This window comes from Elephas maximus, chromosome 4 (assembly GCF_024166365.1).
Source record: "Elephas maximus indicus isolate mEleMax1 chromosome 4, mEleMax1 primary haplotype, whole genome shotgun sequence".
Classification (NCBI taxonomy): Eukaryota; Metazoa; Chordata; class Mammalia; order Proboscidea; family Elephantidae; genus Elephas; species Elephas maximus.
In genome coordinates this window covers 100,724,544-100,741,822 of record NC_064822.1, presented here as the reverse complement: position 1 = coordinate 100,741,822, position 17,279 = coordinate 100,724,544, and the positions used below count along the sequence as shown (strand labels likewise).

The 17,279-nt window shown below is 38.9% G+C and overlaps 1 protein-coding gene across 1 annotated transcript in view; it reads right to left on the bottom strand.

The window, feature by feature from the left end:
• Positions 1 to 17,279, bottom strand: part of ARID2 (AT-rich interaction domain 2) — a 231,873-nt gene that overhangs the window by 2,414 nt on the left and 212,180 nt on the right. The window contains exons 19-20 of the mRNA XM_049882898.1: positions 6,401 to 6,524; positions 6,216 to 6,307 (exon numbers count right to left, since the gene is read on the bottom strand). Coding sequence (XP_049738855.1) covers positions 6,216 to 6,307; positions 6,401 to 6,524 — 216 coding nt within the window. The remainder of the gene's footprint in view (positions 1 to 6,215; positions 6,308 to 6,400; positions 6,525 to 17,279) is intronic.

Genomic DNA, 17,279 nt, shown 5'->3' with positions numbered 1-17,279 from the left:
AATCAGCCAGCATGAGGTTATCCAAGATCCTCAGTGTCTTCAGTAAAATAACTCAGGGTAAAAGAAACTAGAGAAGGAAAAAAAAAAAAAAAAAAAAAGGTGATGGAGACTCCTAAATTCTGACGGAAAACACTGCAGGGAAGCAGCAATTAGAAAAAAGACAAAAAAATATCAAACCCATAATTTTACATATGGGGACTGCAGTCATGTTTACCATAGTGAAGCAAAGAAATAAATAAAACAAGATTTGAAAAATAGAGATTGATGACCAGGAGGTTGGGCATCTTTTCATGGTTTTGGCCATGCAGACAACCCTCTTTACGTAGTTTCTGTATGTAGATACCACCGTACACCCAAAAGAGTGACTAAATTAAAAATACAATACCAAGTGTTGGCAAGTATGTGGAGTGACTGAGAGTCTCACACATTGCCGAGGAGAGCGTAAATTGATGAAACCTTTTTGAAACTGATTGGCATTATGCACTAAAATTATATCCTGTGAATCACTAGGCTTTTTAAAAGTTCAATAGAAATATGTACACATTTGCCCAAAAAACATGCATAGAATGTTCATAGCAGCATTATTCTTAATGGCTCCAAACTGGATGCAACCCAAATGCTCACCAAAATTAGAATGGAAAAATAAATTTGAATGTATTCACACAGTGGAATTCTATACTTCGATAACATGAACAAAGCACTGCTACATGCAACAACATAGATGAATCTCATGAACACAATGTTGAGTTAAATAGACGCAGCAGAACATATACAATATGATTCCACTAACATAAAGTTCAAAACCAGGCAAAACTATGGTGTTACAGATCAGGATAGCGGTCCCCTGTGGGGAGGAAAATGGGGTAGAGACTGGAGGGGGCATGAGGGGCCTGGGGGTCCTGGCATTGCTCTATTTCTTGATCTGGATGTTTGGTTTTATGGATGGTTCAATTTGTGATAATTCACTGAGCTTTATACTTCTATTCTGTATACGCTATGCACGATTTACTTCGAAAGTTTATTTTAAAAGTTTAAAAATAAATGATAAAATTTCTATGATTTTTTTCTTGAAAAGTCAAAAATTTGAACATACAAAATTGAATCAAATCATCTCTCCCCAACAATCGATAAACATTTTGACAAAGAAAGAAAAAAAACCTTCAGTTTAAAAAACTTAATGAATACAGTATTTTCCAAATTGATAACAGTCACATTTAAAAAAGTATTTTCTTTTTATTTGGATATCGCATAGATAGAACTAGAAAGACTAAATTGAAATCACCAGGATGATTTAAAAGTAACTAACAACTGTTTTTTAATATAAATTAATATTCTTTGAGATTAAAAAAAAAATAAGTATTCACTAGTTAACAAAGGAAACCCTGGTGGTGTAGTGATTAAGTGCTACAGCTGCTAACCAGAGGGTTCGCAGTTCGAATCTGCCAGGCGCCCCTTGGAAACTCTACAGTGCAGTTCTGCTCTGTCCTATAGGGTCGCTATGAGTTGGAATTGACTCGACGGCACTGGGTTTTTAGTTAACAAATGAAATATGCCTGTTTTGTTGTTGAAATTTCAAATGCTGTTTTTTTTTTTGAGATGATTTAACAAAAAATAAACACTGTCCCACTTTAATGCACTTAAAACATAATGAAAAATAATTGGTAAGTAACATTAGTAAGGAAACCCTGGTGGCATAGTGATTAAGAGTTCGGCTGCTAGCCAAGAGGTTGGGCAGCTCAAATCCACCAGGCACTTCTTGGAAACCCTACAGGGCAGTTCTACTCTGTCCTACAGGGTAACTCTATGAGTCAGAATCCACTTGATGGCAATGGTTTTGTTTTTTTTCTGGTTTTAGCATTAGTAAAAACAATGCTTCTAGGAAAACAGCCGTCTGAACATAAGTTTATCTCCATTCACTCCCCAATTACTAAAATAAATAAAAGAAATATATTTTCTGGAGAAATAAAACCAGAAAAGCATAGGCCTTAGAGACATAGACATAATGCTGGTTAGGAGGCGTGGAATCAGATAGAAAACCGGGGGATTAGGTGAAAGCCAGGATACTTGAATGGAGTGAGATCCCCCCCACCTCCTCTCCTATTCTGTTTCCAGAATGCAGGGCATCATACTGACTCTCCTCTACCACCTATCCCAAAGGGGAAAAGTCAGAGGATTCTTCTCGGGAGAAAACAAATTGTTCTACAGAGACTGACATTTGGGGGGCCTCTAATAAATAACTTGGTCCATCAGGGATCACCCTGAATAATAACAATCACCAGTTGTTGATCATGCACCCAGAGCTTCCAATTAAAAAAAAAAAAAAATTTTTTTTTTTTTTTTTTTTAGCTTGTAAGTATTTAATTCTTAAAACATAAAGTGAACCCAGAAGTCTTCAACGTGTCTGAGGAATTTTGAGGAAAGAACAATATTCAAGGAGGGGAAGAAAACTTTAAAATTAAATACTAGCATTAATACCATTAGAGAAACAAGATGACGCTGAATCTAATGTATGACTAGGATGTTAAAAAATAGCAACACCTGGCAAGTAAGACAGAGCTCGCTACAGTAAAAATCCAACACAAGATTTGATGATAAAGTTAAGGAAATTTCCAGAAAATAGATTAAAAAGGTAAAAATGAAAGCTAAGAGAGAAAAGATAAAAAAATCAGAGGATCAATCTAGGAGGGTACAGCACCCAAATAACGGAACAGAGAAATGGATAGGGAATTACAAAAGAAATCTACAAGAAAAATTCCATTACTAAAGGACATGAATCTCCAAACAGAATGGACCTACTGAAATGAAATGCCCACTTCAGTGAAAAACAACAACAAGAAAAACACCTACACCAAGGCACATGCATCATGAAACCTCTGAACACCAGAAATAAAAAGACCCTAAGACCTTGGGGTACAGGTAGGAGTAGGGGGGAAAGGGAGCCTGGAAATCACCTACAAAGGAATGACTTTTGGACTTTTCAACAGCAAAGTTGGATGCTGAAAGATATTGAAGCAATGCCATCAGATTTTTTAAAGGAAAATTTATTTTTCAAGATAGAATTCTATATCCAGCTAAACTATCAACAGTAAGATTAGACTAAAAACTTTTCAGATGTGTAGAGTTTTAAGAAAGAGAAGTCAATGGGATTCAAGAAAACAGGGTTCAACATAGAAGGAATTCCCAAGATAATAGGTGTGTAAGAGAGCAAGTTAAAACTAGATTGGAACAGGAAGATGAAAAGTTGCAGACAGTCAGTTCCAAGGGGAAAACTGTAAAAATATAAAACTGATAAAGGTTAAGCACCATATCTGAGCATTTGGAAAACTTATCGATAGTTCTGAGATATAATAATTGAAATATATATATATACGCTCAGCATTAGGCTGCTAAAGAGCCAAAAAAAAGCATGGCAATCATTAACCCCAGAAAAACAAAAGGAAAAATATAACAATAGTATACCACTTGGCTCAGCATCAATCTAACAATATGTGATTTAAAATTTAATAAAAAATTGTGATGTAACAAAATTGAGGATGAGAAAAAGGAATTATGAAGAAAGGTTTGAGGATATTCAATTCTTTTAGAAAGGGAGTCAACAGGTAATATGTCAAAAAGCAAATTAAGAAATAGTAACATCCACATATTATTTAAAAATATGAAGGCAAACACCAGAAGACACAACTCAAATTGTTGAATGCTCCCCCTTGGAGTGGGTGGGAGGGGCTAAGTAGGGGACTATTATATTTAGTTGTAAGCTTTTTAGTACTATTTGATTTTTAAGACCATGTATTATATTGATAAAAGGTACATAAATCAAAAGGAGGTAAAATACTGCAATTCTCCAGACCTCAAGTTTGATCAGAATGGAGATAAAGTTATACTTAAACATTTTACACTATTCGAACAACCAGATAATGAATTTCAAATAAATTTATTGGCATTTCATACTGTATAGGCTACCGTACTATAAGAATGTAGGTAAACTTCTATACATCTTCCTATTGACTTGACATTTTTTTATTGCCAATAGAAATTTGCTTAAGTCAAAGAACCACATCCTATAACTTATTCTACTAGAGAAGAGAAATATCAACAGAAATACCCTTTGCAGGTATCTGATTTCTCTGACTCTCTTCTTCACATATGTAGGTTTTGCCAGATTTCCTATCAGTATTCTTGCTCAAGCAAAAATCCCCATCACTGGAGATATTTATTTTACTATTTGTTTTGTTAATTGATATTGTTCCTTAAAATGAAAACTTATAACTCTATATTTTATTAGACCTAGCCAAAATGATTTTGCTGTAAAAACCTAAGAAAAAGTTATAAAATTATTTTTCAAATGATTTTTAGAATTCCAATTGTGCACACAAATTTCAGATCAGAACTCTATGCTAAAATGAATTTGTGAGACTTTCCTTCCATTTGTCTCTCCATCAACTACTTAATGAATGTCTATTTCATTCCCAACACTATGCTAGGCAGACACTGAGGATACAAAGACAAAAATATTCAATCCCTATCTTCAAAGGGCTCACCGTCTAAGGTGATAACGTGCAATGCACAGGGTGGTAGGGAGTACCTACTGCATCCTTGGTCAGAGGGGCAGGGCAGTGAGGAAAAAATGTCAGGAAAAGCTTCCTGGGAAACCTGACCCTTCAGTTGAGTCTTAAAAGATGAATAGAAGGTGGTGATTATCTATTATGAGCACTGTGCTTGGTGCTCAGGCTTCAAGGATTAATAAGAGAAAAATCTCCACACACAGCTCAGTAGTGAAAAATGCCATATAAAAACTATTTACAAAACAATGCAATTAAATGTTGTAAGACAGACATGTTAAATGTTATAAGACAGACATGTTCTTGGCGGGGGAGAGGAACACAGCAAAGGAAAGTCTGTACAAAGAATCAAAAATCTGAGCTGAATCATGAAGGATTAGCAGGTTTTCAATAGGCAGGAAAAGCAGGTAGAAAGGCATTCTACCCAGGGGGAAAAGCATGAGCATTGGGACAAAGGTACAAAGGTGTGACATGAAAGAACCTGGCATGATTAGGAATCTGCATGTGGTTTGCTTTGGCTGAAATGCAGGCTATAAAGTAGAAAGTGGGGAAGGGCGGGAAATCAGGCAGGAACAGTAGGAAGAGACCATGTTATGAAGGAAGCAGGAAGATGCTAGTCTTCTCATATGGTGACTAAGCCTTTATATTTCTTTTTCTCTGAAAAAGTTTGCTTATTTTTAATTTGAGTGCTAAAAATTTTTCTTTGTAAAAAATGCTTTATACTTTAAGTGTAGTAACCCTTGTCACTGCGAATTCTTTTTTAAAACTTGGTTTTAAGTTTTATTCATGTTTGATGTAATAGGAGTTTGAAAACTTGATATGGTCAAATTCATTGCTTTTTTCCCTTTGTAACTGATACCACTGTTTTTATGGTTGAGAAATCCAGTTGGAAGGTTACTGCAATAATATAATAAAAGACCTAAAACAAGGTAAAATGTGGTGCAGAAGAACTAAGGTAGATTCAAGATAACTAAAAGATGGGATTAATAGTACATGAAAGGAAAGAGAGCGACCGGGAAAGGACGACTTCTCAGCCAGAGGAGCCTGAGATGGGTCACAGCTGAGGAGGAAGGAAGAACAGTAACTTCAAGGAAGCCAAGGTACCACAAGGCTTCAACAGAACACTCCATATTTGCTCTCTCAAAGATCAACAAGTTATTCTGAGTTTCTGTAGATTTACAAAATCCTGAGTTTTTCTTGCTTGATTAAGTCCATTAGAAAGTAACATAAAACTTCAGGAATTAAAATGGTTTTTAACATATCTATTACTTTGATGGGTACATTAAAATGACAATTCTCAAGCTGAATTTCATTCTGATCCTACAGGATTCAAATGATCAATTCCTTTTTTCCTCCTAGTAAATCCTAATTTCTCTCTATAGTAATGCTACCTTTTGCTCTAAATTCTATGGCCAACAGAGAAAGTTAACATAATGAGTCAAGTTTAAAGAACACCTTTTGGTTGTTTCAACTTTTCTACTTATTTTTCGCTTTTAAGAGACCATGATGGCCTGACCTTGGCATAAGCTTTTGGACATATTCACAAAACTGATGAGAAAAAATATGAATAAAAACAGATAACTTATCTTATTAACCTATTTATGTAAAAACAAAATAATCTAAATTCACTTTGGCTATGGAAAAAAGATCACTCACCTGCGACCACATTCTGAATATTTACCAATATTTTTTAATATTAAGGCAGCTGTTAGTCGGATGTGTTTAGTTATTGGTCCCTCTTTTTCATCCTTAAAAAGAGAAGAAAATAAAAGAAAAAGAATAAAGGTCTAAATCATACAGTGCTCACACCTTTACAGGTAAGGCTTTTAAGGCTTGCTTACTGTAAAATCTCGAAAGACGAGGTTTCTTGATCCTCTCCTAAGAGCCATGAGTGCAGCACTGGGATGATTCACAATGGCCTTTTGTGCTCTAGGAGTTGAGCCTGTACCCCCTCCAGCTGGCTGCCTAAATTGATCAGAGACAGGAAGAGTTTGTTAAAATGATGCTGCAGACAAACTGACAAAGATGACCACCCTACCAAACCCACGTTAGGTACAGAGTGGACAAAAGCGCTCACGGTTCAGCATTAATGCTTATGCTTTGTGTCAGCCTAGGCAAAAGGGCTTTATTGTTTTACGTCTTTTAGCTTCCAATGTGTCAATTTTAAAGCAAATAAGAGATGCTCTGCTCCGGTGTGGTAAATCTTTAAAGTTACTGTGCTGAGTAAGTATGCAATCAAATAAATATGACAGTGACAAAGTTGTAAAGTTTTCATCTTTGAATGAAATGTGAAGATGGTAACACAAAAAATAGTCTAAAATAATATCTAAGTATTTACTGGGTTCTGGGTATGTACTGGAAACCCTGGTGTTGTTAAGAGCTATGGCTGCTAACCGAAAGGTCGGTGGTTCGAATCTACCAGGTGCCCTTTAGAAACTCTAGGAGGCATTTCTACTTTGTCCTATGGGGTTGCTATGAGTCAGAATTGACTTGATGGCAGTCAGTTTTTTTAAGTATGTATTGGTACAAATCACCCTGGAGAAGAGAACCTAATACGATAATATGAAATCGCCTTGTTACACAATCTTATTTTTCATCATTACTTAATAATTTCAAGGAAGCAGAGCCAACATGCCGCTATAGACAGAAACACCATGCCAGCCCTCTACAGCAAAGACCTGAAAAACTAAGTAAAACAAATACAAACATCAATCCTGGAACCCTAAACATCAAATGAAGGGATAAAGAACTCAGTCAAGCACTGGATGGAACAAGAAAATGACAAAGAACAGAAAATAGGGAGAGCTATGGAGTGGAGGTCTGCTACTAGCTAACATGGCACGGATTCGTCATCTTGGGCCATAGCCACCGAGAATGATGGTCAGGAAGTACAGGAAGGCAACTCCACGGAGCTCCCAACATGAGACAGGGCACCCTGTAACCAGGGATACACGCTCCCACCCCCGGACCTTCTGCTACGCGGTCTCCACTGCTTTCCAGTGTGATATAGTCAATCGGCCAGAGAGACACCAGTTCACCACTGCCTGGGCCTGCCCCACACACACCGGCCAACTCCTTCTGCGCCATTTTTCTTCTTTTTGGTTTCTTTTCTCTCCCTCCCTTCCTTTTTCCTGTCCATCTAGCCCTGTGTGCTATGCCTGCCCCTTCTTGACGAACTGTGCCACACCACTTGTCGACAGAACCACGGAAACACAGCTGCCCCAGGTCAGCGCCAGCCCCCCTCCCCTGCAGGCTCCCTCAGCACCATTTTTTTTCTGGTTTCTTCTCTCTTACTCCTTTCCTTCCTTTCTTTTCTCTTGTCCACCTAGCCTGTGTGCTGTCCCTGCCCCTTCTGGACAGGCTGTGCCACAACGCTCGGTTACAGAGCCACCAGCACACGGCCTCCCCAGGTCTGCACCATCCAACCAACAGGCTCCCTCAGCACAATTTTTTTTTTTCTCTCTCTCCCTTCCTTCCTTCCTTTCCTTTCTCCTGCCGAGCTAGCCCTGTGTGCAGTCCTCGCCCCTTCTTGACAGGCTATGCCACACCACTTGGCTAGAGAGCCACTGGCACACGTCCCCCCGGGTCTGTGCCACCCTCACTGGCAGGCTCCTTCAGCGCCATTTTTTCCAGTTTCTTCTGTCTCCCTTTCCTTCCTCCTGCCCACCTAGTCACACGTGCAGTCTCCACCCCTCTCTGACGGGCTTTGCCACACCACTAGGCTAGGGAGGCACTGGCACACAGCCTTCTCAGGTCCATGCCACCCCCTACTGGCAGGCTCTCCCAGTTCCACTTTTGTTGTTGTTGTAGCTTCTTCTCTCTCACTCCCTTCCTTCCACACACCTAGCCCTGTACACCACCCCACCCCCTTCTTGATGGGCTATGTTGTACCTCTTGCCTAGAGAGCCTCTGGCACATGGCCTCCTCAAGTCTGCGCCATCCCCACAGGTCAGCTCCATCAGTGTCATATTTTTTATTTTTACTTTTCCTCTTCTCCTTTTTCCTTCTCCATTCCATCTAGGCTTGGCACTGCCTCTGCCCCCTCCTGATGAGCCATGCCATGCCACCCGGTGAGAGAAACATCAGTTCGCCACCACTCCAATTAGGCCCCACCCCCAATGTCCGGCTCCCCCAGCTCCATATTTATTTATTTTTGTTGTTTCTTCTCTCTCTTACCCTTCTTTCCTTTCCTTTCTCCTGCCCACCTAGCCATGTGTGCCACCCATGCCCTTTCTCAATAGGCCAAGCTGCACTCTTCAACTAGAGATCCACTGGACCACAGCCTTGCTGGGTCTGCCCTGCCCTATCTACCCAATCCTACCACACTGGCATTTTATTCACTTTTTTTTTTTTTTCCTTTTTCCTTCATTTTTTTTTGCCTTTGTTTCTCTCTTCTTTTCTCTTACCCACTTAGCTCCTCACATCACATCCTCTCTCTGCCCTCTGGTCTATGTGCACTGCACACTGAGAGCTGCATGGCACCAGTGTGGACCACTGGACCCAGCTCTGTGCTGCCACTGGTCTCACCCTGTCAGGCCCAGTACATGCCCAAATGACCCATCCCCACCCCTCCCTCCTCAGTGGACCTGCCCTGCTGCACCAAAGCTGAGTGATCAGCCCTGCCCACTTACACAAGGAGGTAAAGAAGTATCACACCTGCAGACGGGCAAGCAACAAAGCACGTTGAGCCCACCTGCCCAGACATAGCCAGATAAAACAAAAAAGCAGGACGAAATGAAAAATCTACTATCAGTGAATGAAGAAAATGATTTCTGAATGTCCTGAAGACAGTAGACAATATCAAAACACATAAAAAAACAGGACACTGTGGTTCCAGAAAGCAACCAAAATAAACAACAGATGACCTTGCAGTAGAAGAAAAGGTTCTGGGACTACCTCATAGGGGATTCAAAACTCTAATATTCAGGGCACTCCAAGACATGAATGAAAACAGACAAAAATAAGGAAAAAAGACAAAATTATGGAAGATACATGAAGGTGGTATAAAAATTCCAACAAAAAAAGCCCTGGCCCAGATGGCTTCACTGGAGAATTCTACCAAACATTCAGAGGAGAGCTTGCATCAGTACTACTCAAACTATGTCAGAATATAGAAAACGAAGGGACACTTCCAAATTTACTCTATGAAGCCAGCATAACCATGATATTAAAACTAGGCAAAGACACCACAAAAAAAGAAAATTACAGACCAACAGCTCTCATAAAATTCTCAACAAAATTCTAACCAACAGAACTCAGCATTACATAAAAAAATAATACACCCTGACCAAGTGGGATTTACACCAGGTATGCAACGATGGTTTAACATTAAAAAAATCAATGTAATTTACTATATAAATAAAAGAATCACATGATCATCTTAATAGATGCAAAAAGGCATTCGATATAATTCAACACCCATTCTTGATAAGAACTCTCCATAAAATACGTATAGAGGGGAAATTCCTCAATAAAATAAAGAGGATCTATACAAAACCAACAGTCAACATCATTCTTAATGGAGAGAGGCTGAAAACATTCCCCCTAAGAACAGGAACAAGATAAGGATGCCCTTTATCACCACTCCTACTTAGCACTGTTCTGGAAATCCTAGCTAGGGCAATAAGGCAAGAAAAAGAAATAAAGGGCAACCAAATTGGTAAGGAAGAAGTAAAACTGTCCCTATTTGTGGATAATATTGTGGAAAACTCAAAACACTACACAAGAAAACTACTGGAACTAACAGAAATATTCAGCAGAATAGCAGGATACAAGATAAACACATAAAAATCAGCTAGATTCCTATACACCAATAAAGAGAACTACGAAAAGGAAATCAGCAAAGCAAGAGCATTTATAATGGCTGCTTAAAAAATGTAAAATACTTAGGAATAAATCTAACCAGGGATGTAGAAGACCTAAACAAAAACTACAAAATGCTATTGCAAGAAAGCAAAAGAGACCTACATTAATGGAAAAATATACCATGCTCTCGGATATGTAGACTCAACATTGTGAAAACATCAATTCTGCCCAAAGCAATTTATAAATACAATGCAATCATGATCCAAATACCAACAGCATTCTTTAACGAGATGGAAAAACTAATCATTAACTTTATATGGAAAGGAAAGAGGCCCTGGATAAATAAAGCACTAATGAGGAAGAAGAATAAAGTAGGAGGACTCGCACTACCTGACCTCAGAACCTACTATATAGCTACTGTAGTCAAAACAGTCTGCTACTGGTACAATGATAGACACACTGACCAGTGGAATAGAACTGAGAACCCAGATGTAAATCCATCCACCTAGAGTCACCTGATCTTCAGTGAAGGCCCAAAAGGCCATTAAATGGGGAAAAGACAGTCTTTTCAACAAATGGTGCTGGCAAAAGTGGATGTCCATCCGTAAAAAAAATCAAACAGGACCCATACCTCACACCACACATAAAAACTAATTCAAAATGAATCAAAGACCTAAATATAAAACCAGAAACTATAAATATCATAGAAGAAAAAATAGAGTCAATGTTAGAGGCCCTAATACATGGTTTAAATACATAACAAACAATACGCAAACACCAGAAGATAAGCTGGATAACTGGGATCTTCTAAAAATTAAACACTTATGCTCATCAAAAGATTTCCCCAGAAGAGAAAAAAGAGAACCTACACACTAGGAAAAAATTTTTTGCCTGTGACAAATCTACAGCAAAAAGACACATAACCCAAATAAATAATGGGCTAAAGATATAAACAGATACCTCACTGTCGTGGATTGAACTGTGTCCCCCTGAAATATCTGTCAACTCAACTAGGTCATGATTCCCCTGTATGATTGTATGGTTGTCTACCATTTTCTCTTTGGATGTGATTTCCTTATGTGTTGTAAATCCTATCACTATGATGTAATAAAACAGATTAGTGGCAAATATATTGATGAAGTCTATAATTAGGTAGTGTCTTAAGCTAATCTCAAGCAGAGAGCCATGGGAACCTCATTACCACCAAGAAAGCAGTATCAGGAACAAAGCTCGTCCTTTGGACCTGAGGTTCCTGCGCCGAGATGCTCTCAGACCAAGGGAAGACTGATGCATCATAAGGATTTTCCTCCAGAGTTGACAGAGAGAGAAAGCCTTCCTCTGGAGCTGGCACCCTGAATTGCGACTTCTAGCCTACTGGACTGTGACAGAAAAAACTTCTCTTTGTTAAAGCCATTCACGTGTGGGATTTCTGTCATAGCAGTACTAGATGACTAAGACACTCACCAAAGAAGACATTCAGGCGGCTAACAGACACATGAGGAAACGCTTGCAATCACTAGTCATGAGAGAAATGCAAATCAAAACTACAATAAGATACCATCTCATCCTGACACTACTAGCATGAATATAAAAAACAGAAAATAACAAATGTTGGAAAGGCTGTGGGGAGCTTGCAACGTTTATGCACTGCTGGTGGGAAACCAAAATGTACAACCATTTTGGAAAATGATACAGAGCTTCCTTAAAAAGCTACAAATGAATTACCATACAATCCGGCTATCCCGCTCGTGGGAATTTTTCCTTAGAGAAATAAGAGCCATCACATGAATAGACATATGCACACCCATGTTTATTGCAGCATTTTTCATAATAGCAGAAAGATGGAAACAACCTAAGTGTCTATAAACAGATGAATGGATAAACAAACTAGGGTACATACACACAATAGAATACTATGCAATGATAAAGAACAATGATGAATTCGTGAAACATCTCAAAACAAGGATGAATTTGGAGGGCATTATGCTGAGTGAAATAAGTTGATCAGAAAAGGATAAATACTGTATGAAACCACTATTATAAAAACTCATGAAAAGGTTTACACACCAAAAGAAACAATATTTGATGGTTTTAAGGGAGGGGATGGGTGGGGATGGAAAAATACTAAATAGACAGTAGATAAGTGAGAACTTTGGTAAAGGGTAAGACAGTACACAATACTAGGGAGTCAGCACAACTTGACCAAGGCAAGGTCACGGGAGCTTCACAGACACATGCAAACTTCCAGAGGGATCGAACTACTGGGCTGAAGGCTGTGGGGATCATGGTCTTGGGGGACATCTAACTCAAATGGCATAAAATAGATTATAAAGAAAATGTTCTACATCCTACTTTGGTGAGTAGCATCTGGAGTCTTAAAAGCTTGTGAGCGGCCATCTAAGATGCTCCACTGGTCCTACCCAGTCTGGAGCAAGGGAGAATGAAGAAAAAGACATAAGGCAAAGATTAGTCCAAAGGACTAATGGACCACAACTACCACAGCCTTCACCAGATTGAGTCCACAACTGCATGGTGCCTAGCTACCACCACTGACTGCTCTAACAGGGATCTCAATAGAGGGTACCGAACAGAGTTGGAGAAAAATGTAGAACAAAATTGAAACTCACAAAAAAAGACCAGACTTACTGGTCTGACAGGGACCTCAAGAGTATGGCCCCTGGACACCCCTGTAAGCTCAGTGAGGAAGTCACTCCTGAGGTTCACCATTCAGCCAAAGATTAGACCGGCCCATAAAACAAAATGAGACTAAGTGGGCACACCAGCCCAGGGGTAAGGATGAAAACGGAGTTGAAGACAGGAAAGCCGGTAATGGGGAACGCAAGGTCAAGAAGGGGAGAGTGTTGACATGTTGTGGGGTTGGCAACCAATGTCACAAAACAGTACGTGTAGTAATTGTTTAATGAGAAACTAATTTGCTGTGTAAACTTTCATCTAAAGCACAATAAAAACAAAAGATAAAAGGTATTTGCAATGAAAAATAATTTCAATTAATTCTTTCAACAGAGTTCTACAATTGCACAGAATGAAAGAGAATGGAGGAACTGCAGAGATGACTTTTATATACAATCAGAATCAAACTGTCTATTTTTTGATACTATTTAGCTATCTGTGTGACTTTGAACATTCCATTTTTCTTTGCTTTTACGGTAAAATCCAAACTGATTAATGTGGCTTACGAGAACTTCTGCTAATTCATCTTTATTCTTTTGGTCTCAACGTGGGTGTGCCTTCTGCTAGAAAGCTTTCCCTGGTCTCCTAGATTAGTTTAGGTGGGCTCTCACAAGCCTTGTGCATGTCATCTTAGTACTTACTACAGAGACTAAAGAATAAAAAAAAAAAGAATAGCAATGGAAATTCCTGCCAATCCACGACCAAGTAGGATTCATAGCAGGTATGCAAGGATGGTTCAACATTAGAAAATCAATCAACGTAATCCACCACATACATAAAAGGAAAGAAAAGAATCATAGGATCATCTCAATTGATGCAGAAAAGGCATTCGACAAAGTCCAAAACCCATTCCTGATAACAACTCTCCATAAAATAGATATACAAGGGCAATTTCTCAACATAATAAAGGGTATCTATGCAAAACCAATGGCCAACATCGTTCTCAATGGAGAGAGGCTGAAAACATTCCCCTTGAGAACAGGAACAAGACAAGAATGCCCTTTATCACCACTCCTATTTAACATTGTGTTGGAAGTCTTAGCTAGAGCAATAAGGCAAGAAACAGAAATAAAGGGCATCAAAATTGGTAACAAAGAATATAAACTCTTCCTATTTGCAGATGATATGATACTAAGAAAATCCAAAAGACTCCATGAGAAAACTACTGGAACTAACAGAAAGATTCAGCAGAGTTGCAAGATGCAAGATATACATACAAAAATCAGTTGGATTCCTATATACCAATGAAGAGAATGATGAAAAGGAAATCAGGAAAACAATTCCATTTATAATAGCCCCTAAAAAAATAAAATACTTGGGAATAAATCTAACCAGGGATGTAAAAGACCTATACATAGGAAACTACAAAACACTACTGCAAGAAACCAAAAGAGATCTACATAAACGGAAAAACATACCATGCTCATAGATAGGTAGACTTAACATTGTGAAAATGACAATTCTACCCAAAGCGATTTACAAATACAATGCAATACTGATCCAAATACCAACAACATTGTTTAATGAAATGGAAAAACTTATCATTAACTTTACGTGGAAATGAAAGAGGCTCTGGATAAATAAAGCACTACTGAAGAAGAAGAATAAAGTAGGAGGACTTGCACTACCTGACCTCAGAACCTACTATACACCTACTGTAGTCAAAACAGCCTGGTACTGGTACAACAGCAGGTACACTGACCAATGGAACAGAACTGAGAACCCAGATGTAAATCCATCCGCCTATGGTCACCTGATCTTCGACAAGGGCCCAAAGTCCATCAGATGCGGACAGTCTTGTAACAAATGGTGCTGGCAAAATTGGATGTCTGTCTGCAAAAAAATGAAACAGGACCCATACCTCACACCATACACAAAAACTAATTCAAAGTGGATCAAAGACCTAAATATAAAGTCAAAAACCATCAAATTCATAGAAAAAAAATAGGATCAACACTAGAGGCCCTAATACATGGCATTAACAGGATACAAATCACAACCAACAACACACAAGCTCCAGAGGATAAGCTAGATAACTGGGATCTTCTAAAAATTAAACACTTACGCTCATCAAAGAACTTCACCAAAAGAGAAAAGAGACCTACAGACTGGGAAAAAATTTTTGACTCTTACAAATTAGACAAAGGTCTAATCCCTAAAATCTACAAGAAAATCCAACACCTCTACAACGAAGACACAAATAATCCAATTAAAAAATGGGCAAAGGAAATAAACTGACACTTCACCAAAGAAGATATTCAAGTGGCCAGCAGACACATGAGGAAATGCTAAAGATCTCTAGCCATCAGAAAATGCAAATCAAAACCACAATGAGATACCATCTCACTCCGGCATTACTGGCACAAATCAATAAAACAGAAAATAACAAATGTTGGAGAACGTGCAGGGAGATCGGAACTCTTATGCACTGCTGGTGGGAATGCAAAATGATACAATCTTTTTGGAAAACAATATGGCACTTCTTTAGAAAGCTAGAAATAGAAATACCATTTGATCCAGCAATCCCACTCCTAGGAATATATCCTAGAGAAATGAGTCATTACACAAATAGATATACGTACACCCATGTTCACTGCAGCATTATTCACAATGGCAAAAAGATGGACACAATCTAGATGCCCATTAACAGATGAATGGATAAACAAACTGTGGTATATATACACACAATGGAGTATTACTCAACAGTAAAGAACAATGATGAATCTATGAAGCATCTTATAACATGGATGCATCTGGAGGACATTAGGCTGAGTGAAATACGTCAGTTACCAAAGGACAAATACTGTATGAGACCACTACTGTAAAAATTCATGAAAAAGTTTACATATAAAAAGAAACAATATTTGATGGTTGGGGGGGGATGGAAAAATGCTTAATAGACAATAGATAAGCGGTAACTTTGGTGAAGGGTAAGAGTACACAATACTGGGGAAGCCAGTACAACCTGTACAAGGCAAGCCCACGGTAGCTCCATAGACACATGGACCTGAGGGACCAAACTGCTGGGCTGAGGGCTGTGGGGACCATGGTCGCAGGGAACCTCTAGCTCAATTGGCATAACAGAGTTTATAAAGAATATGTCCTACATTCTACTTTGGTGAGTAGTGTCTGGGGTCTTAAGAGCCTGTGAGGGTCCATCTAGGATACTCCACTGTTCTCACTCCTTTGGGAGCAAGGAAGAATGAAAGAAACTAAGGTGTAAGGGAAAGATTAGTCCAAAGGACTGATGGACCACATCTACCATGGCCTCCACCAGAGTGAGTCCATTACAACTAGATGGTACCTAGCTATCACCACTGACTGCTCTGACAGGCATCGAATAGAGGGTCCCAGACAGAGCTGGAGAAAAATGTAGAACAAAATTCCAACTCAAAAAGAAAGACCAGACTTGTTGGCCTGACAAAGACTAGAGAAACCCTGAGAGTGTGGCCCCCGGACACCCTTTCATCTCAGTAATGAGGCCACTCCTGAGGTTCACCCTTCAGCCAAGGATTGGACAGTCCTAAGGAACAAAACAAGACAAAAGGGGTGTACCAGCCCTGGGGCAGCGATTGAAATGTAGGAGGGAACAGGACAGCTAGTAATAGAGAACCTAGGATTGAGAAAGGAGAGTGCTGACAAGTCATGGGATTGTTAACCAATGCCATACAACAATGTGTGTACTGTTTGATGAGAAACTAGTTTGTTCTGTAAACCTCCACCTAAAGTTCAGGAAAAAAAAAAAAAAAAAGAATAGCAATGAAAGCCCTGGTAGCACAGTGGTTAAATATTTGGCTGCTAACCGGAAGGTCAGTGGTTTGAACATACCAGCCATTCTTCAGGAGAAAGATGTGGCAGACTGCTTTCATGAAGATTTACAGCCTTGGAAACCCTATAAGGGCAGTTCTACCCTGTCCTATAGGGTCACTGTGAGTCAGAATTGACTCGATAGCAACAGGTTTTTTGTTTTTTTTTTTTTTTTGATTTAAGAATGGCAAAATGTATGTTGGTTATCATTATACTTCACTGCCTACCTAGCACAACGCAGATACTCTAGTTACTAAACAGTAATGGAACAAATAAAGTATATAAAAAGTATGTTCCCACAGCTCTGTGAGATTACAGACTTTATCTTGTTCTTTGGAACCCCTATGCATGGTACACTGCTCAGTACATAGCAGGCTCTCAATAAATGGTGAAAAATTAGTTTATTTCCATATTTTA